Source organism: Lutra lutra, chromosome 8, assembly GCF_902655055.1.
Source record: "Lutra lutra chromosome 8, mLutLut1.2, whole genome shotgun sequence".
Taxonomy (NCBI): Eukaryota; Metazoa; Chordata; class Mammalia; order Carnivora; family Mustelidae; genus Lutra; species Lutra lutra.
In genome coordinates this window covers 83,176,184-83,198,326 of record NC_062285.1, presented here as the reverse complement: position 1 = coordinate 83,198,326, position 22,143 = coordinate 83,176,184, and the positions used below count along the sequence as shown (strand labels likewise).

Below are 22,143 nucleotides of genomic sequence, written 5' to 3'. Positions count from 1 at the left end.
GCTCCCTCTACCATGAGCTTCATCATCTCTCTACTACAGGGAGTCTCCCCTTTACATTGCTATCAAAGTCATCCTTCAGAAACACAGAGGGGATGGTGTGACTCCCAAGATTTCAATCCTGTATGCCTTTGATTCTAGGACAAAGTTCACATTTCTTGTGATTTCACTCTGCCTAACTCTGCAGCCTTGTCACTCACAACTCTCCTTTCCAAACAGCTCACCAGGGCCCAGCCCACAAAAGTGTCCACACTGGACATCCTCAATCAAAATTTCATGACGTAAAAAAGTTAATTAAACAAGTTCTGTGAAATCACTTATTGTGACCTGGGGCATATAGCCTTTTATTTAACTACATTAAGTATGTTGAAATTTCATGAGAATATAGTTTTCATAAATGTCATTGACCAATCTTGACACCTTAGCAGTGAATAAGAGTAGTTTAAATATTACATCTGTTTGAATCATAAGAATTTACCTTTCAACTTTAAAAGTTTTCTGGCTTCTGACTCCCCAATAGAATTACTTTCATTAAATTGCTGATAGAGTCGTGAATATTGAAAGCTTCTAAACTTCTCAGCTTTGGTATAAATGACAAGATCAGATAGGGCCATAGCCACTTTTACCTTTGTGGTATAAAAATAAAATGCAGTAATTTCGTATTTTTGTAATAAATCATTTGAAAAAATCCTTTTCCAATAAAGAAAATATGTTTTCAGATCAATTATGAGTCTTTTCATAAGATTATCTCCCCAGAAACTAGTTGGAATGCATCAATGTAATTATTTTTCCTGATGATAGTATTTAATGTTAACATGAGACAGCATACATCTAAAATCCCAACTAATATAGTAAGTATTAAAGATGACAATTATGACTATTTCCTTTTTCCCAAAGATCTGTTTATTCCCATGAATTTTATAACTCGAAGATATTTAGTCATGAGTAAGTGTATGTCCAGTGTGATCTAACATTTGGGAATGACTTCTGCTGTATGGTACACCTTTGTTCTTGTACATGCCAGCATCTAGACCCTCTACACTTCTGCTAGCCCTTTCTCAAGTTTTGTTTTGGGAAAACATTCCTTGCTCAAGCTCAGTCCATGGGCTTAAGTACTGATAATTTGGCTCAGACCTGGCTAATCAGAGCTTTGTATTTCCTTAGCAATAGCAGTTGACTCTGGGCTGTGCCCATAACTAGATTCTAGTTAATGCACAAAAACATTTGCTTGGTCATCTGAGAGATAAGAAGGTCTTCCACTGGATTTGAATCTGAAAGCATACAAAGCTAAAGCTTTGCAAAGTCTTGCACCAATGTAGAGAAAGTGAATCCGAAGTTGGAGAAAAAAGTTCTGTGGACTTTGCTTGAGACATTATGCCATGTTATTCCCCAAATCTGAACCCCTTTCCCTGAACTTTTCATTGATGGGGGCCAATTAACTAATTCACATTTTATTTAAACCAGCTGAATTAGTTTAAAGTCACTTGTAACTCAATATACCTTCTTTCATCATGCTAATTTGTGTATTTATAATACTACATATTATAACAGTGATTTTCTTATCTCTGACACTATGGTCTCCTTGAGGGGAGAAATATTATGTTGTTTTTATTTGGTACATTGCACAATGCCTAGTACATAAAAATACCTAAGACTGAACCATTGAGAAAACATTAAACACAGCCAGGAGCACCTGGGTGGCTCAGTTGATTAGGTGTCTGACTCTTGATTTCAGCTCAGGTCATGATCTCATGGGTCATAGGATTGAGTGCCTGTGGGGGCTCCACGCTCAGCAGGGATTCTGCTGGAGAGTCTCTCCCTCCCTCTCCCTCTGCCTCTTCCCCCACTTGTGCCCACTCTCTCTTTCTCTCAAATAAATAAATAAATCTTTAAAAAAAAAAACCAACACAGGAAAAGATATAACTTTAAAATTTTCTTTTCCCATGTTAATTTTTTCCAAACAAGTTTTAAATGATAGACTAGAATTTTTATAAGGAAGAAAAAGATTTTTCCCTCCAAAAAAAAATATTCTCTAGTAAGAAAATACAACAACTTTTCAATCATTTGGAAGATTTTCACAAAGTATCATCTCACCCTCCTTCTCCTGAAAAGTGGTAATCCAGCTACACTTATTGTGTCTGATCTCTCTTCTGAATTGTCTTCTAAAACAGCCAATGATTTTGATGCTTTGACTTCATCATCCACATCTTGATCTATCTCTTCATATTCTGCTACCTGACCATGTTTATCAGAACCTTTTCTTTCACGAGTTTCCATTAAGGATCCTATTTTCTTGTTTCTAACAAGTATTTTGAATTTTAATACCTACAGAAATTATTTGAAAGAGAGATACAATTACACATTTACAGGGACGTTTGAATTTGAACAGTCACCGAAAAGCCTTTCACCATGTTTGCAGTTGGCCCACAGTAGTAAAATACATAAGAACTCCTTCTTTTCCCATACTCTTCTAATACCTTAATAGAAACCAGTGATATTATAGTATTAACCAAAATTCACCCCAAAATAAGCCTATTGTGATTGGGACTTACTGTGGCTCCATTTGTTTTACTTCCCACAAATTCCTACTGTTTTAAAAAAATTGGCATACATGAATATTATATGTATGTGTGTATATATATATATATATATATATACACAATATGTACATGTGTGTATATATGTATACACACATATTATATATATTTGTATACACATATTGTATATATTTATGCATAATTATGTATAATGTATAATTATTATATATTAATTTCTAATACATTATATAAATAAATAACTCTTTAAAAAAAAGAGTGGGGGAGGGGAACCTACTGCCCAGATGCTAAGGAATTGACAAGACTTTATTAACATACATCTCTGCCTCTTTCTTTGCCTTTGCCTATAAAACATACCAAACTCTTGTGGCCCAATATTAACTGACTTGAAATATTGGACTTATGGGGTAAGACTCACAATAAAAACATGAGTTTTTAACTATATCTCTATATATTCACTTTATCAACATACACTTACCTAGATGCTCACAGGAACACTTCCCAGGCAACACGTGGTAAAGAGACACCTCTATATATCATCAAAACTAAACATTTTCATTGATCTCTTCTTACCCAGTTTTATGGATCAATATAATAATGACATGCTTTGTCTTATTAACCTGAGCTTCTCAGACAAAAGGTTACCTCTGGTGAAGGCAGTTTGTCTGGAAAATCATCAAGCATATCAGAAAGCAAGGAATCTCCAAAAACACACTGCAAAATGTCTGCCATCACTTCTTGTTGGGGAGGGGAGCAGTGGTTTTCTAAAGAGAGCACCACGGGGTAGTCAGATGTCTAAAAAATTAACCATTGCTACGGTTATTGGTCAGAACGCCTCAATAATTTTAATGCAATTAATAGAAACAGTTCATCTATTTTAAAACTTACATTCCATGTTCTGTACTTTTGCAAAATAAATATTCTTTAAACTGAAAGTACTTTTGAGTTTGACATTACAGGAACACTAAATCAGTATAAAAAGGAAGATTATTACGATTTATACTAGAAATATAGGAAACAACTGAAGCATCCAACAGTAGGTATTTGTTTAAATAAATTATGCCACATCCATTTAAAGGAATGATATAAATCTGGTAAGAAGGAGGTAGAGCTATATAGAAAGTTATCTATAATATAGTCTTATGAGAAAAAAACAAGTTGCTAACATATAAAATTCTACATTTTAATGTTTTAAGCATATAACATTGCTTACCCTGTATATTAATTTATTTAGATATTTTTAAATGTGAAGGAAAAGCTTTAGCACAGATAAGTTAGAGGAGATGTTAATATTCCACTTTTTAATCTCAACTTCTATAATCAAAACTCATGACTTTAAAATTAGAAACAAAGATAAAGATATAATAATAAAAAGAAACCATTAAGTAAAGATGGCTTTACAAAGATATTTTCTGCCTTTTGTCACCACTGTACATTTGAAATGTGCCTCAAAATAGAGAAATAACATTTATTTTGGGGTCTCATTCAAAATTATTTTCTATATTTTATTTCCTATATATTTATCAGGCACAATTGTACCAACTTGTTAACCAGCCATGGACTTGCAAGGTCTGTCGCATTATCACAGACCTTTGAATAGGAGATACAATATTATGCTTTTTAAATGTATTTTAGTTTCTTGTGGCTGCTATAGCAATTGACCACAAACTTGGTTGAAACAAGAAAAATTGATTCCTTCATAATTCTAGGGGCCAAACTTTTAAACTCGGGTTCACTGGCTAAAATCAAGGGAGCAGCAGACTCTAAGGGAAATCTATTCCTTGCCTCTTACAGCTTCTGGTGGTTGCCAACTTTCATTGGCTTGTGGCCATATCATTCCAATCTCTACCCCTCATCTTCATATTGTCTCCTCTTCTGTGTGATATTGGGGCCCACCCAGCTAATCTAGGATAATCCCCTCATCTCCAGGTCTTTGATTTCATCCATTTGCAAAGACTCTTTTTCCAAATAAAGTAACATTTATAGGAATTAGAACTTTTGTGGGTCCCTATTCAGCCTACTACAATAACCTCATATATACTCGCATATCTATATATATGCCCTAGTCTAATATTAAGAGAACAGTGTAAATTTTTTGTCCAAATATAAAAGATGATTTTGAGAATAGGCAAAGTGATGGCCTAGCAGGCAGATCTCTTAATTAGCCCCTGACACTCACTGGGGAAACTTCTTTTTTTGGGGGGTCTTCTGTGGTCCTTGGCTCCACCTTCAGGGAAGGTCCTCTTGACTTTTATCCTCAACCACATTTGAAGTTGGTACCGAAGAGTTTGCTTTCCTTAATACCAGGCTACTTTTGCAGCTCCCTTTTTTTTTTTTTAATTTTTTTTTAATAAACATATAATGTATTTTTATCCCCAGGGGTACAGGTCTGTGAATCGCCAGGTTTACACACTTCATAGCACTCACCATAGCACATACCCTCCCCAATGTCCATAACCCCACCCCTCTCTCCCGACCCGCCCACCCAGCCCCCAGCAACCCTCAGTTTGTTTTGTAAGATTGCGAGTCACTTATGGTTTGTCTCCCTCCTGATCCCATCTTGTTTCATTTATTCTTTTCCTACCCCCCAAGCTCCCCATGTTGCATCTCCACTTCCTCATATCAGGGAGATCATATGATAGTTGTCTTTCTCCGATTGACTTATTTCACTAAGCATGATACCCTCTAGTTCCATCCACGTCATCGCAAATGGCAAGATTTCATTTCTTTTGATGGCTGCATAGTATTCCATGGTGTATATATACCACATCTTCTTTATCCATTCATCAGTTGATGGACATCTAGGTTCTTTCCATAGTTTGTCTATTGTAGACATTGTGCATCTCCCTTCCTGACCAAGGGTTGTTCTAAGCCTCATCTAAGAATCATACTTGTGTTTTATTTTGCCATGTTGTATCATGTTGTATCTAAAAAGTTAGACTCTTTATAAGCTTCCTTCTAATAAGTAACATGGGCCAGTAACTATATCCAATGTTCTTTCCTGGTCATAGTTACCAAGTCTATTTTATTTTATTCCTCTCTCTTCCCCAAATTAATGGTGACTATCTTGAGTAGAAATTTCAACCTTCATAGAGGAGAACACAGGCAGGATCTCTGTGACTTCAGCTGCAGCAATTCTTGCTAGATACGTCTCCAAAGGTAAAGGAAACAAAGGCAAAAATGACCTATGGGAACTTCCTCAAGATAAAAAGCTTTTGAACAACAAAGGAAAGAGTTGACAAGACCAAAAGACAATTGACAAAAGGGGAGAAGATATTTGTAAATGACATACCAGATAGAGGGCTAGTATCCAAAATCTATAAAGAACTTATCAAACTCAACACCCAAAGAACAAATAATCCAATCAAAAAATTGGCAGAAAACATGAACAGACATTCCTCCAAAGAAGACATCCAAATGGCCAATAGACACATGAAAAAATGCTCAACATCACTTGGCACCAGGGAAATAATCAAAACCACAGTTATCACCTCACACCAGTCAGAATGGTTAAAATTAACCACTCAGGAAATGACAGATATTGGCGAGGACCGTGGAGAAAGGGGAACCCTCTTACTTTGTTGGTGGGAACGTAAGCTGGTGCACCCACTCTGGAAAACAGCATGGAGGTTGCTCAAAACATTGAAAATAGAGCTATGCTATGACCCAGCAATTGCACTCTTGGGTATTTACCCCAAAGATACAAAGGTAGTGATCCAAAGGAGCACTTGCACCCCGATGTTTATAACAACAATGTCCACAGTAGCCAAAGTATGGAAAGAGCCCAGATGTCCATCAGCAGATGAATGGATAAAGAAGATATCTATAAACAATGGAACACTACTCAGCCATCAAAAAATGAAATATTGCTATTTGCAATGATGTGGATGGAACTAGAGGGTATTATGCTAAGCAAAATCAGTCAGAGAAAGACAATTATCATATGATCTTGCTGATATGTGCAATTTAAGAAACAAAACAGAGAATAATGGGGAAAAGAGGAAGAAAATAAAACAAGACAAAATCAGAGAGGGAGATAAACCATAAGAGACTCTTAAACAAACTGAGGGTTGCTGGAGGGGAGAAGGGTGAGGGGAATGGGATAATGGGATGATGGACATTAAGAAGGGCATTTGATGTAATGAGCACTTATATAAAACTGAGGAATCACTGACCTCTACCTCTGAAACCAGTAAAACATTATATGTTAATTGAATTTAAATACTAAATAAGAATATACACAGATATTATTCCAGTTGTATAAAGTATAAAAACTGGAAAAATTAATGTGTGATATTAGAAGTCAAGACAGTTGCCAGCTCTTGTTTAGGAATCAATGACTAGGAAAGGCATGAGAAAGAGCTCTGGCTGTTAGTTATGTGTATTCAATTTGTAGAAAGGTATCAATCTATATGATGCTGATTTGTACATAAATATAATACAGATTATATTTCAATAATAAGTTGTAAAAAATGAAAGGTAAAAGTGAAAAATAAATAAGTAATAAAATAATCTTGCTTAAAAATAAAGAAAGAAAATTCAATCTTTGATCTAACCTTTGCTACAAAACTGAGTCACCCTGTTCACCTGAGAAGTCCCATTGAGTCTTTGTTGTTCAAAAACTTTTTTTTTCATTCCATCTCTTTCTCTTTGAGTCTCAGAAGCTGTAAGGGTTTTCACCCTTTCAAGGCCTGTGAATTTCTCCCTCTCTCTGCCTGTTTCTCTGCCTATTTGTGATCTCTCTCTCTCTCTGTCAAATAAATAAATAAAATCTTAAAAAAAAATAACCTTATTGAAGGGTTGCAGAGAAATGAGGAGAGGAGGGTTAAAGTTGACAACAATGATTTAGGCTTGAACACAGGAGTTACCAATAACTGAGATGGGGAAGACCATGGGAAGAGCAGGGCTGAGAGAAAGAGGAATATCTGAAGCTCAGTTATACACATGTTAAGTTAAATATGCCAATTAAATATGCAAGAAGAAATGCCCAATATGTACTTGTCTATGTTGGTATAGAGTTCAAGGGAGAGAAATAAATTTAGAAATCATCAGAAATAAGATGTTAAGAGAATCAATGCCACATATCAATGCTTTATGCTAAAATGGAAAATTTTCATATTTTATATGTATATTTTATAAATTTTTAGTATTTTATACTCTCACATAACAGAGCAGTTGATTTAAGTTTGTGATTTTTAAGTTATGTTTAAATTTATAGATAATGTATTGACCTATTTAGGAGAATTTTAGGTTTATCAAATTTGTAAGTTTAATTTATTAGCTATACATTGTTTAAGAACTCAGTAAGATTTTGTTAAATCTCTTCAATGGCACTGCAACTGAAGTACTTAAGAAATAAATATACTAACTTTACAAAAACAATTTAAAATCTCTGAAGGTGCTTAATTAGCCAAGTTTGTAAACAGAACCAAATATTATTCTAAACTGAGTGTTAAAACCCACTCAATTTATAGACTAGGATTTGTAGGCTGAATTTAGAAGCTCTCAAAAGAGCTAGATCTTTGAATCCATAACTTTAATAAAGACAACAATAATTTTTTTAAAAAATCCAGAGTAAACTTCTAAACATTCTCTGCTGTATGAATTGCTGTCGTCATAGTCATGAAAACTGTCAACAATATAAGTAATACACTTTTGACAGGTTTTTGCTTTTTGAAAATAAAGTACTTGCATATTGGTAAAATATTTACTATTATATAGACCAGTATTTCTCAAACTTTTTTTGGTTGTAACTCACAGTAAGAAATGTATTTTACACTGTAACACAATACACACATACATACACACACACACACACATTACATTGTGTTACAATGTAAAATACATTTCTTATTGTGAGTTATAGCCAAAAAAGTATATATATATATACTTTTATACATATATAAATATGTATATATAATTTATATATATTATAATTAAACAAAAAGTTCCCTGAAACATTCATCTTACTACTTGAGATTAACTTTGATAAATCTACCTTTAAGTACATACTACATAGATCTTAACACATAATTTGAAATATCACTGATCTAAACTAAGGCCAAACATTATCGGATTTTTTTTTTTTATTTGACAGAGAGAGATCACAAGTAGACAGAGAGGCAGGCAGAGAGAGAGAGAGAGAGAGAGAGGGAAGCAGGCTCCCTGCCGAGCAGAGAGCCCGATGCGGGACTCGATCCCAGGACCCTGAGATCATGACCTGAGCCGAAGGCAGCGGCTTAACCCACTGAGCCACCCAGGCGCCCCATTATCGGATTTTGAAGCAAGTAAATTATACTGTGTTTAGATAACTATAATTTAACAAAGATACGCACGTACTAGGAATGCATATTTCTCTATTGCTTGGATAACAGTTTTAAACAGAAGCTTGCTGGTGAGTGTGTAACCATGGTAAACAACAGGTTCATTTCGTGATCCATCCCAGCAGTCAATTTCCAGACAACGGCATCCTTTCACAAGGGCACTAGCAAAATTTAAACAAAATAAATTGTTATTTCTGGATCATTAAAAATGTATGCCAGAGGGTCAAAATATCCCAAAGACTATTTGTGATTTTGCAATAAATGTATAACGGAATCCATAAGAAAGACAAGTAGCTGTGTTGAACTGAGCACACTTTTCTTGTTTTCTGCGAGCACAGCCTGACCTGGAAGTAATATGAGCCATCCCTACTTCCATCACCACCAAGATAGAGCAGTGTGTTCTGCTATGGGTTCTGAACCCTTTAATTTCTCCGTATTCCTTAACCTTTCATTCCTACAAGGGCGGGAACTAAAATTTCAGTCTCATAAAAAATGTTTGTTAGCTATAATTCACGATCAAAAAACATTTGTTGTGTTTTTTTTTTTTTTTTTAAAGATTTTATTTATTTATTTGACAGAGAGAAATCACAAGTAAGCAGAGAGGCAGGCAGAGAGAGAGGAGGAAGCAGGCTCCCTGCTGAGCAGAAAGCCCGATGTGGGGCTCGAACCCAGGACCTGGGATCATGACCTGAGCCGAAGGCAGCGGCTTAACCCACTGAGCCACCCAGGCGCCCTTGTTGTGTTTTTATTAGAAAAAAAATGGGAATTCTAGGGATGTAAGAAAACAAGCAGCAAGCAGACATAAGTGATGTCCTAAAATACAATCCTGGAAGAGAAACTGAATGAAAAGAGAGCTGACTTGATCAGGATTTTAGAATCAACAGCCACGTATCGGGAAGTAAATAGAAGAAGACCCCTGCTACACTCGAATATCTTTTTCCCAGAGAAGACCAAGTTAACACTTGTTTTCCAAGTATATTGAGTTATCCCACTGTGTCTAGGCCAGTGGTATTCAGTCAGGACAATTTCACCTCCTAGGGGACATTTGGCAATGTCTGCAGACACTTTGGGTTGCCATAACTGGGAATGGAAAGGAAATTTGCAACTGGAATTTAGATCGTAGAAGCCAGGGTTACTGCTCAACATTCTACTATGCATAGAACCAGCACCCCGCCTCCATAGCAAAGAACGATCTGACCTCATATGTGAAGATTTGAAAAACCCTGCCCTAAGCCATAACAGGAAAAGGGAGTGTAGTCCCAACACCAAGTACCTGAGAGAAAATCAGCAGTTCCTCCAAACAGAAGCAAAGGAGCCATATGAGAAAATAAAACTTTTAGATCTAGCACTTCTTGGGGGATCAAATTTAGTCAACTTTCTAAGGATAGGACTCAAGCAATATTAAGGGACAAGTATTAACTGAACAAAGATAAAACAATTATGACCCCAAAATCCAGGTGCTGAATTCAGAAAATAGAGAGATCTTATGCTCCTTGGAAATAATATGGATGAGCATATGGAAACAGCATTAGAGGGGAAGGAAGTCTCGTCTATCCTGGAGGCTTCACCAAAACAATGCAAAATATAAAATTAAATAATTAAATATTTTTTTAGTTTTTTTGAGGTTTGTTTGTTTTTTAAGACCATTTTTGTTTTATTTTTTTAAGTGTACATGGCTTTATTTAGGCATATAGTGATGCACTATAATGTAAAATTTCAGAGTTTTGTTCATCTGCTTATTCTTGTTTTGGAGGAATGACCTAGTGTGCTCTTCAAAGAAAATTTTCTTTACCCATTAATATTTCCATGGATGAATTAGGTGATGATCTAATTTACGTAGAAGTCCTAAACTGGGTTATATCTGTAGAATTCAAAATGAATGTAATTCTCATCTTGTAGATTTATTTACATATTTAGATTTTAAATTGGAAAAGAAGCAATAACCATTTGTAAACTTTATTAATTGCCATTAAAAAATATTTGCATTACTCTCCTCTTTGTTGATTGTCAAAGTAAATTATCTTGTCTTTTTTTAACTGCTACAAAATATCAGTCCTCTGGGCTATTACCAGAGAATAATCTTGAACGTTCTGATTGGAAAACAAAAAAACTAGTAAAAACCAAACTGTTAAAGAACTTTCCATGAAGGAAAACCCAAATAATACTGGTTCTTGCTACTTCTCTAGATAGCTGTGATTATCCTTAGATCAAGCCAACCTTTACCAAACTGCTTATTTCCACTACATGGTTTGGTCCCCGGCAAAAATGATTTGAGTGAATTTCACTGTGTCAAGCCAACTCCTTTTATTTGGGGACACATAAAAGAAAGTAGTGCCGGGGTGCCTGGGTGGCTCAGTGGGTTAAAGCCTCTGCCTTCGGCTCAGGTCATGATCCCAGGGTCCTCAGCAGGGAGCCTGCTTCCCTTCCTCTCTCTCTGCCTGCCTCTCTGCCTACCTCTGTCACCTTTTGGGAAATGAATAATAGAAATTTCTCTGTCACTCAGTTAAAAAAAATCCACTTAAATAAGTTTAAGGGGCTTTTCATGGATTAAAATATTTAATGCTATAAGGTAGTTAATATTAGTCTTGCTCTTTCAGAGATGAGGAAGTTGAGACTCAAAGAGGTGGTAGCAGTCACATAATTAACAAAGGAGGGAAAGAGAGGAAAGATCAGCCCCAGAAACTTTGCATTAATCGATCAACATTACATTATTCTACCTCTCATGCATAGAGAAATTTTGAAAAACTTGCATTCTAAAGTTGTATCTTCCACAAGTGGGTGGAAGAAGTATAATTAAATTTGAATACAATTAAATTAAATTAAAATTTAAATGTTTAGCTGGGTGGAACATTTTCTTCATTCAAAAGTAAATGTTCTGCATTTCTAAATCAACCCAACTAAAATGCATATTTTCTCATTTTTAAAAAAATTATGAGTAGAAATTTCTGTAGTGAAAGTATAGCTACGAATTGGGTTATCCTTATGGAATTCTCAATGGATACACTTCTGAGCTCATGGATTCATGTGTTTACACAAGATTTTAAATGGGTCAAGCAATGTTTATTTGTGAATTTGGTATTATCATGGAATTATGAGCTATCTTTTCCACCCATGATTTTCTTAATTAGTGTCAACTGGTCACATAGCTTTGATATATTGATCAATCTATATATTGATGACTCCCAATTCTATTTTTCTAGTTTATATATTTCTTCTAAGTCCCAGATATGTATACTTAACTGTCTGACCTAGCCCTTTGACAAAGAATTGGTATCTTAACTAAATGTGGAAACTATTACACTCTTGCTTTTGCCTCACACCCTAGAATGATCTCATCAGGTTTCACTGTCTCTGTCAATAGCATCATTGTATGCTAAGTTATCAGGCCAAAAATCCTGATAGTATTCTCTTTCCCTTATATCTCCCTTCAAATCACCTAGTAAGTCTTTTTGGCTCTGCCGCCTTAACATATTTCAAATTCAACCATTGACCTCAACAGGTCCCTCATGAATTCATCATCTACATAAACATCAACAGCTGCATTGCTACAGTATCTTCTCCAGTCATCATTTACCTCCAATCCTACACCATCAGTCTTTCCTGAACAGTAGAAAGTGAATCAAATTATGACATCATTTTAAGGAAAACCTCTCCAATGACTTCCTAATGAAACTGGAATAAAATCCAATCTCCTTTCCATGGCCTCTAAGATCCTCATAAACTGACCCTATCTACTTCCTCAAACTCAACTCCCTTCAGTCTCCATTCGTTTCCATACTTGGAAGCAAGCCATAATTGCTTTCTCTCATTTGAATATGCCTGAGCATTTATTATTTCTTCTATTTAGTGTGTTCTTCCTACCAAATATCTCTGAGGCTTCCTCTTGATCATCACTCACACCAAACTATATCACTTCTTGAAAAGTCTTTCTCAAGTAAAACCCTCCATGCCACTGTTACTTTCTCTCACGTTACCCTAGTTTACCCTCTCCATGAGACTCATCTGTCCCTGAAAATATCAATCTGCCTACCTGCTTATAATGTCTGTTGTCATGAACACTTAAGCTCTGAATATCTTATTCACCAATGTATTCTCAGCTGACTGCCTAAGCTGAAGCCTGATATTAACAGTGTGATACACTGTAGAGTGCAAAATTAAAGGTGTAGCGTAGATCACTTAATCTATGTAAATCATTTGACATATAAATCTATCTATCTAATCTATAAATGATAAAGTATATAATTTATCGATTTATGCATTGCCTTTACTTGTAGCATCGTGTCTTAATGTCTGGGAAATAACGTTAACCATATATATTTTTTTAAATCTAAGATATTTTGGTGAAATAAGATAAGAACATTCTTCTTCATATGGTTTCCTATAAGAGGTACCCAAATTATTCAGGAAACCTCAGAGGGACAATAATCAGGGAAAGGAGGTCAACAAGCAGAACTTGAAAGAAAATGTATGATACTAAACCATAGAATAATTATACAGCCACCCAAACGTTGGCTTTCCAACATATTCACAAATCAAAATTTCTTTTTCCTATATTTTTGTACAAGATCCATAGTCGCCTTTTACTGTGAATTACCACTTACTGGAACTTCCAAGTGCTGTAAAATGTAATGGATAAAAAAATCAAAATAAATACCTTATGTATCCCCAAAGGTCACTTGGTCCCAGTAACTGGTCAGATACCAAGTATGTATTATGTGAACTTGAAATAAAATAATCATTTAATGGATGATTCATATCTTGATAAACTTTTCCACAGTCAGTTTTAAATATTAGGCATTCAGGTGAACCCATGTATCTTATAAAACCTTCAAATGACATCTGGTGTGCTCTCTTAACTAGAAAAAATAAATTAAAGAGATGCAGAAATATCATTAACTGTATAAAAATACATCTCATTAACTATATAAAATATCTGTATAAATATCTGTAAAATAACTCTATAAATATCATTAACTATATAAAAATTACATCTGTAGTAGAGCATGTTTCTAAAACATTCATTTAGAATTAATATTGACACTATTTCTAATTTTTCTGTGGAAACAAAAAAATTTTTCTAATGAATACTCCTAGTTCTTCTATATCAACATTCAAGTAGAGAGTATATTATTTAATTCATCTCTGATTTTTTAGTGTTTTAAAAATACATACAAGAAAATACACATATCATAGGCCAGTGAATTTCCATAAGCTAAACATCTAGATAAGCAACACCTACCTCAAAGAACAAAACTTTGCAACATCCCAGAAGCCTGCATTCTGCTAACTTTTCACTTTCTCCCCGCTAACTCAAGTGTATTTAGTGGTCTGACTTCTAATCACCTAGCTTAGTTTTCTCTGTTTTTTGTGCCTTAAAGGAATGAATTCACACAGTATGTATTTTTTGTGACTGATTTATTCTGCTCAACATTGTTGCTATGATTTATTCTTATAGTTGCACATAGTTAGACATTGTTTATTCCCATTGTTTTGTAATATTCCATTGTGTGAGTACACCACAATTATTTATCAGTTCTGTTCTTGAGGAGCAGCGAGATAATTTCCAGTTGGAGGCTATTACTAAGAATGCTGCTATAAACAATCAGTACATGTCTTTCATTGCAAATATGGATACATTTCTGTTGGGTACGTACTTATGAATGGAATTGCTGGATCATTCGCATATTAGCATCTCTAATAAACTGTCTCTGAACTTTTATACCATTGACATAATATTACCAAAATTATGTATTTAAGCAAAACACTGACTCTGGAATCAGATAGTTTTGGTTAAATCTATTTACTCCTTACACATTAAGCATGTTACTTAACTTCTCCCTATCTTTGGAATGATGATAATCATAGCTCCTATCCCTATATATTATTTACATAAATTAGCTCTATAAATGCTAGTTGTTATTATTATTTTATTGTTCATAATTCAGTTTGTCTCAAAATGACAGGTGTTGTGAACATTCACTTTAAACTAGAGAGTGATCCTTGGCAAAGAATTTTATTTCTGGGAGTTTATACTATAGAAATAGAGACTCAGACAAAGATTGATGTGCAAGAATGCTCACTCATGCTAGCATTATTTATAAAAGCAAAATAAATGGGGGAGAAAACAAATTAAGGCTCAAAATATGATACAGTACTAAGCAGCAATTAAAAATAATGTATCAAAAAATATATATAGTGACAAAAGTAAATGTTTATTACTTCATAAAAGTGAAAAAGCCAGCATTCAAAATGCTATTATAATTTTGGTTTAAAAAAATGAAAGCTAAAGGAGAATACATAAAATGTTTAGAGGCATGCAAACTCTGTTTGAAATACATGCAAATTTAGGAGTATGGGAGCATATGGGCAAATGCATCATATATAGTAATAGTAAAGATTTGCATAAATTCCTTCTTTTTTCTGGAGCTGTGATTGCTTTATAGCTCTTTTGAACTACTGAATAATTAAGTTAATATCTTTGATAATGGGATAGGAAAAAAACAAACTCATTTTGTGCCCTTAAAAGCTACCAGATTGAGATGAGGGTTAATCTAACAGATATTTAAAAGCCTCATTTGGTACACATCGCATACAAAAGTGGGATGAGATTGAGGAGCCAGCAGCATTTGAGACTATCCAATCATAATTCTAATTGGCCTCAATAAGTGATCAATAAGCATGTAAATGAAACACAAGGTCTTGTGTGTGTGAAAGTATCTGAGGCTGAGGGAGGCTTAAACGATGAAATAGATGAATTATAGTTAAAATGCAAACACAATTCCAAGATGTCACTGCCACCACCCCATTATCCTTTTCTATTATTTAGATTTACCACCTGCAGGTAACTGCCAAACTAATTTTTTTTTTTTTTGAATACTCACTACTACATCAGTGCTACTCAAAGAGCTTATCTGTGGACTGGTTGTTTCCAGCCAGCAGTTGCATAAAGAGCTTGAGCCAAAACATAAATCAATTCACTACTTCTTTAGATGAAGTTCTTGCTATTAAAAAAGCAAGTAGTCAGCTAAACTCATCAGCCATGCTTAGTGATATAGCTGTTTTACATCCTGGTGAAAGCTCATTATCTTGTTGAAAAACCTGCAAAAATTTTAATAGTGATCACACCAAACTCTTACTAGTACTGCATTCAGTCTTACCACTACAACTCTCCAAAATCTTTTCACGAAAATGAGTCATGGAGCCCAAATCCTAATTATGATCTGCAAGACAAGTAGTGATTTGGTCCGTCCAATACTTTCCTTCACTTGACCTCAGAAACTTCTCCCATTTTGTTATATCACGAATTCATTCTCATCATTTCAGTCTCAACTTGAAGGTCACATCCTCAGAGTGGACCATTCTAAACACCCAGCCAGAACTAGTCTTCCTGGGTTGTTTATTCTCTGTCACTCACAGTATAGAGCAGTCTGTGGAATCAGGCTTTTAGATATTTATTTATTGTCAATCTCCCTCACACCCCCATCATTAACATAAGATCTAGTTTGCCTTATTCTTCATAAGGCAGTATCCCCAGTCCCAGAAACAGATTTGGTTGCCACAAATAAATATTGGAATAAGTCATGAATATATGACTCAACGAAGAAATTTTTGATTTTGTTAGAACCATATTATCATATATTAAACACTGGTACATTAACTAGCTTTCAAAGGCAGAACTTGAACTTTCATACTTCCCTTGTTAAATAAATATTCTGAGCTATTTTATTAATTTATGTACAGCTAAACACTACTTTGATGTTTTTTTACATAATTATGTGAATATTTTATTACATTATGTCTTTATTATTTCATTTTTTTAAGATTTTATTTATTTATTTGAGTGAGAGAGAGAGGCAATGAGAGAGAGCATGAGTGAGGAGAAGGTCAGAAGGAGAAGCAGACTCCCCATGGAGCTGGGAGCCCGATGCGGGACTCGATCCCGAAACTCCGAGATCATGACCTGAGCCGAAAGCAGTCGTCCAACCAACTGAGCCACCCAGGCGTCCCTTTATTATTTCATTTAAAGATAAGCATAAGTGGAAAAAATGTGAAGTATTTTACCCATTAAAAAGTGGAACGAAGATCAAAAATTATATGACTCATCATTAGCTTTAACGGTCATTTAATTCAAACCAGATGACTAGGGACACCTGGGTGACTCAGTCAGTTAACATCTGCTTTCAGTTCAGGTCATGATCCAGCCCTATGTCAGGCTCCCTACTCAGCGTGGAGTCTGCTTTTCCCACTCCCTCTACCCCTCCCCCCACTTGTGCTCTCTCCCTCTCTCTCTCTCTCAAACAAATGAATCTTTTAAAAAATAAAATAAAATAAACCAGATGACTACATTCAAAAATGAAGAAAAAGTGAAAATTTTTTAATGTTTATGTTATAGAGAATTATGTGTATAAACAATGAAGAAAGTAGTGATTTTATAATATTTTACTTTTTTCCTAGAATAGTTTTCACTTAGCTTTAATACTTCTATATATTTTTCAATAGTATAATGTATAAATATAGAAGACTATTACTTGGTGTTTAAGTTATTAATGAAAATGAAGACTCTTTCATCACAGTACATGTAACAGAATCTCATCTTGCTTTCCAGGCTTAAGCTCATCTCTGAACACTTAAGAGATATACCAAGGCAGTTTAAAAAAAAAAAAAAAAGGAAGCTGGTCAATGAAGTAGGAAAGAATGTAATTGTTTTTACAGTGCACTTTTCTACAAGTACATATGTAGTCTCTAAAATATAGAAATAAAATTGTCAATATTTTACATTATCCAAAATAATTATGACCAATCCAAAAATTTCAATTTGATAACTGTAATTCATAAAAAAATACTTCACATTTAGATATTTGAGAAAACTTTGAAATGTAAGCATACCTTCTTCAATAGGCTCATATTTTTGAATGATCTCAAAAGCATTATTTTTGGTCATGTCAAGCGCATACTGTTCTTGTATCAAAAATTGAAGCAGGTTTTTCTCAAAAAGAAATTTCTGGTTTTCAGAATATGTGTTGAAAATCTCAATAATTTCTTCTCTGTGTGCCATAATTCGATAAATTGATCTAAATTCTTCTATGGTGATTCTTCCTTGCTTCAGCCTGTCATTAGCCTACTAAAAAAAAATGACTGGTGGGTTCACATTGTGAATATAAAAAATACAGAAAATAAATAGATTAACGTATTTATGTAATATATATAACAATTAATACTTGAAGGAAGATGAATTTTACATTGGATTCTTATCTCAAATAAAGTATATAAAACTGCATGAAATGATGCCAAAGTTGGAAAAAGGTAAGTGGAAAATCACCACTTAAAACCCAGTGGCCATAGTGGGAATGGAAAAAGGTGTGGGAGATGATGAGGATTCTAGGTTGTTTTTCAATTACATGTTTCATTTTTTCTCTTCCACTCTCCTTCAGTACCTTCTTATAGCCATGTGAGATGGTTTGTAATCCCATGCTGCTGATGTGCATAAACATCAGGGTAAATCAGAGACGTTCAAGGTCACTGTAAACTTCAGAAGCTGCAGGAGTGGTATTAGCACTACAGTAACTGCAGTAGCTACGGAGCATCTTGAGGAAGTGGAATGTACATAATCATTGAAGGACTGGGGGTAGGGACCAACAAGGTGGGTTCTGGTAAAAAAGAGTGGATTCAGCTGGCTCTTCTGGAAAATTCATGTTTGAGCTTTATGAAATAGAAACAAGAAAGTGGGCTGTGTCCAGTTATTAAAAGCATCAGAAACACTGTGAGGTTCTGAGTAGGAAAATGGCTAGCTGAAGTAAACGTGTAGAATAACCAGTTGGGCATGACCAATTGGAAGCAATGGAGAACAGCAGGATGGAACAGAGAAGTGCAAACCAGGTGGGAGGTAGTGAGTACAAACTAAAGAACAAGGATCAGTGAATTACGAACAGAGAAGTCACAAGGACTCAATGTATTAAAATGTTATATGCATTGAGGAGAGAAATCAGGAATGTCTAGAGTTGGGGAAGAGTTAAAAAACAACAACAACAAAAAACCTAGTAGAATCACTTACAAATAGAAAACTTTGGAGAGTAGGCAGTACACTTACAAGGACCCTTAATTTCAAATGAAGCTATTTACTTATATTTTAACTTTCCCATGACATTGCAAACAGCTTGAGTACAAGGAGCATGTGCTAAAGGACCATTATACTGTGGTAAAAATCTGACAATTTGTAAACAGTTGGAGCTAACATTATATCCCTAGTCCCAAAGTATGTGGGATTTGGGACACATAAGTTAAACTCTCTGAGCTTCCTGCTCTTCATCTGAAAAATGGAATTTTTCACCCCCTATGTCATCAAGTTGCTGTGAGGACTGAAAATATACAATAAATGGTTGTTCTAGATATCAGTACATTGCTATGTCCTATCAAGTTCTGCTTCCTTCACATCATCCAGCCTATCATCTCATCTTTTGCACTTTTGCCCATGAAATGAACCTCTAACGGTTCAAGAGCAGAAGTTCAGTGGTAGACCAGGTGGTTGGATACGAGGGATCCAAGAGGCAGTCTGAGCTGGGAATCAAATATGAAGAGCTTCAGATTAATTCACAAAGGAGTATGAATCCATGTTTATGGAGCAGCACGAAGAAGCAGGGACTGGAATGAAGCCCCAAGTGCAAATGAGATGAAGATAAGCTTGGGGGAAAAGCTGGGATCAGTTCTTGTCAAATTGGGCCCAGAGCTCATTCAACAATAATAGCACCTTAAAATTACATGCGCTTAAATTCATATTATCAATTATCTGAGTAGACTAACAAGATTCAACTTGCTATTTTTAAATTCTGGATTAAAGCCAATGTCATAGAATTAAATTTATTTTATTTTAGCCCCATCCCACTCATAATTTGTTATAAGATCTTTAACAAACCCATAAGAGTCAAGTGTGCCTGTAATTCCTGCCAATTTGGTTATACAAAACTGTGTAAATTAAAAATTACAGTCCTACTAAGTAGCAGTATGAAATAAAATACATTATCCGCTAAGTAATGAAAGTTTTATTACTCTCAAGCAAGGTTTAAACTTGGCCATCTGACTTGTTCTGTTTTGTTTTTCCCAAAAGATCAAAGTTGTCCTCTGATACTAGAAAAAATTAGAGATGTAAAGTTCAAACAAAATTCCACAAATACAAATAACTGCTCCTTGATCCAACCCAAAGGAGTTAACAGTCAAACATTAATTCAATTACCAAAAAATAAAAACTACACCGAATAGGTGAAAATTATATTACTGAAGATGGAAAGTTTTAATTTTAGTGGAAAGAGAGAAGGAAAAGGAAAGCAACAGAAGTCAGTAATGAGGGAGCCTGGGTAACAAAATCAGCAGTAGGGAAAGCAGGAAAAAGGAAAGTGATGGGCAAGAAAGACTCAAATCCGAGGACTGACACACGTAATAGCAGCAAAACTGACAGAGTACCAATGTATTTATTTAATATTTCCCCTGTAGGAGAAAACTGGAGCTCAGAACTCTTACGTCAGTTGTCCCCAGTCCCACACGCATGGTAGACCAGGATTTGAACTAACTCCACAACCACACAGAGAAACATCAGGAAAAAAGACATGTCAGCACACCATCATGCATATTGACAGTATATAAGTAGAAATAAATTGTGTAAAATACAAATCTGATCCCATTAACCACCTGTTAAATTGCTCACTTATTTCTTTTTTGTCTTCAAGACAAAACCTGAACTATATCGTGTTGGCATCCCAGGTCCTTTAAGATGTATCTGATGGTGTCTGCTCTAAATCCTTTTCTTTCTTGTACCTCACACTTTGGGTGCTCTGAATTAGTTACAGGATAAATACCAAACTATCTTGCTATTGTTTCATCTGTCTGGAATACTCCTCTTTCACTTCCTAACCTACTAATTTTTACTAATTCTTAGAAAAGTATCCTCCTCTAGAAGTCTTCCCAAATATTCTTCTCTGTCTCCCCCAGGCCACATCAGATAGCCTACCTCTGGGTTTTTATAAGACTCTGAATCTTCTTGTATCATTAAGTTTATTACCCTGGAATGAAAGCTTCCCCCCCCCCCCCAAATCCCTTCTAGAATTGCCTTGGACAGGAAGGTTGCCATTTGTTTCTTATATTCTTAGTACCTTAAAGAACAAAAGAATGCCTGACAGAAGATATTAAGAACATGATCTATCACCTAAACAATTTTATGATTCTGGTGACATATGTGCATTTAATTGGATAAAGAGTTGATATATCCCTAAACCTAGGAAGAATAGGGAAAGATATTTTTAAGTATATATTACTAAAATTATACAAAATCTCGGGCCCCACTTCAGGGAATACTACAGGTTTTAGAAATGTTACACATTAATCATTTACAAATACAGCATAAAATAAGAGCAGTGAAGCCATTTTCCTCTTGTTTAAAAAAAATTCATTAAGTGGTTAGTCTCTACAAGGCATTACAAAAAGAACTTTACCAAACAACCCATTCAGTTTACATATAATTTAAAAATATATGTCTTACCTTAAGACCATGAACACCATGAAGGTAGGTATTTTATCCTTTATATTCCCAATGTCTAGTACTGGATCTCCCCTAGCATAGCACATTAGTGACTATGTTTGAATGAATGATTTAAAACATGAGTATAAAAGAACATATTAAATTGATTCTATTGATATTCTGATAGTACGCTTTCAGGAAACAGAATTAAAGCTTTTCATGTTACCATTTTCCCTTGCTCAGTTTGCTAGTAAAAAGATGAGGTGTCACTTAAAATAAATGACCTCACAAGAAAGTTGAGCTATCAAAACACAGAATTCACTTTTAAATTAAGATGAGGTGTTTCAAATTTGTCTCTGAAATTATACTAAAAACAGAGTATTCAAAATATATCACAGGAAATTATATGACCTGCCACCTTCTTCCCCAAACTTTGACATACAAATTTAAACCTCTTAGAAACTCTATCTTCTGTCTTCCCTTTCTTCCTAACTAAATATGTGAATCAGAAATAAAATTGGGGGGAGGGCGCCAGGGTGGCTCAGTGGGTTAAGCCGCTGCCTTCGGCTCTGGTCATGATCTCAGGGTCCTGGGATCGAGTCCCGCATCGGGTTCTCTGCTCGGCAGAGATCCTGCTTCCCTCTCTCTCTCTCTCTCTGCCTGCCTCTCCATCTACTTGTGATTTCTCTTTGTCAAATAAATAAATAAAATCTTTAAAAAAAAAAAAAAGAAATAAAATTGGGTACTAAAGATGTAAAAGCAA

At 34.9% G+C, this 22,143-nt stretch overlaps 1 protein-coding gene across 6 annotated transcripts in view; it reads right to left on the bottom strand.

Annotated features, from left to right (window-relative positions):
• Positions 1-22,143, bottom strand: part of PLCZ1 (phospholipase C zeta 1) — a 49,707-nt gene that overhangs the window by 17,992 nt on the left and 9,572 nt on the right. For 2 of the 6 annotated variants that reach the window (XM_047739415.1, XM_047739417.1), the window contains 6 exons: positions 17,762-17,993; positions 13,530-13,731; positions 8,892-9,036; positions 3,198-3,347; positions 2,092-2,322; positions 476-623 (listed from right to left, as the gene is read on the bottom strand). In XM_047739415.1, coding sequence (XP_047595371.1) covers positions 476-623; positions 2,092-2,322; positions 3,198-3,347; positions 8,892-9,036; positions 13,530-13,731; positions 17,762-17,993 — 1,108 coding nt within the window. Of the gene's footprint in view, positions 1-475; positions 624-2,091; positions 2,323-3,197; positions 3,348-8,887; positions 9,037-13,529; positions 13,732-17,761; positions 17,997-22,143 lie in introns of all 6 variants that reach the window. The other 4 variants (XM_047739418.1, XM_047739419.1, XM_047739416.1 and 1 more) reach the window with 3 other exon arrangements.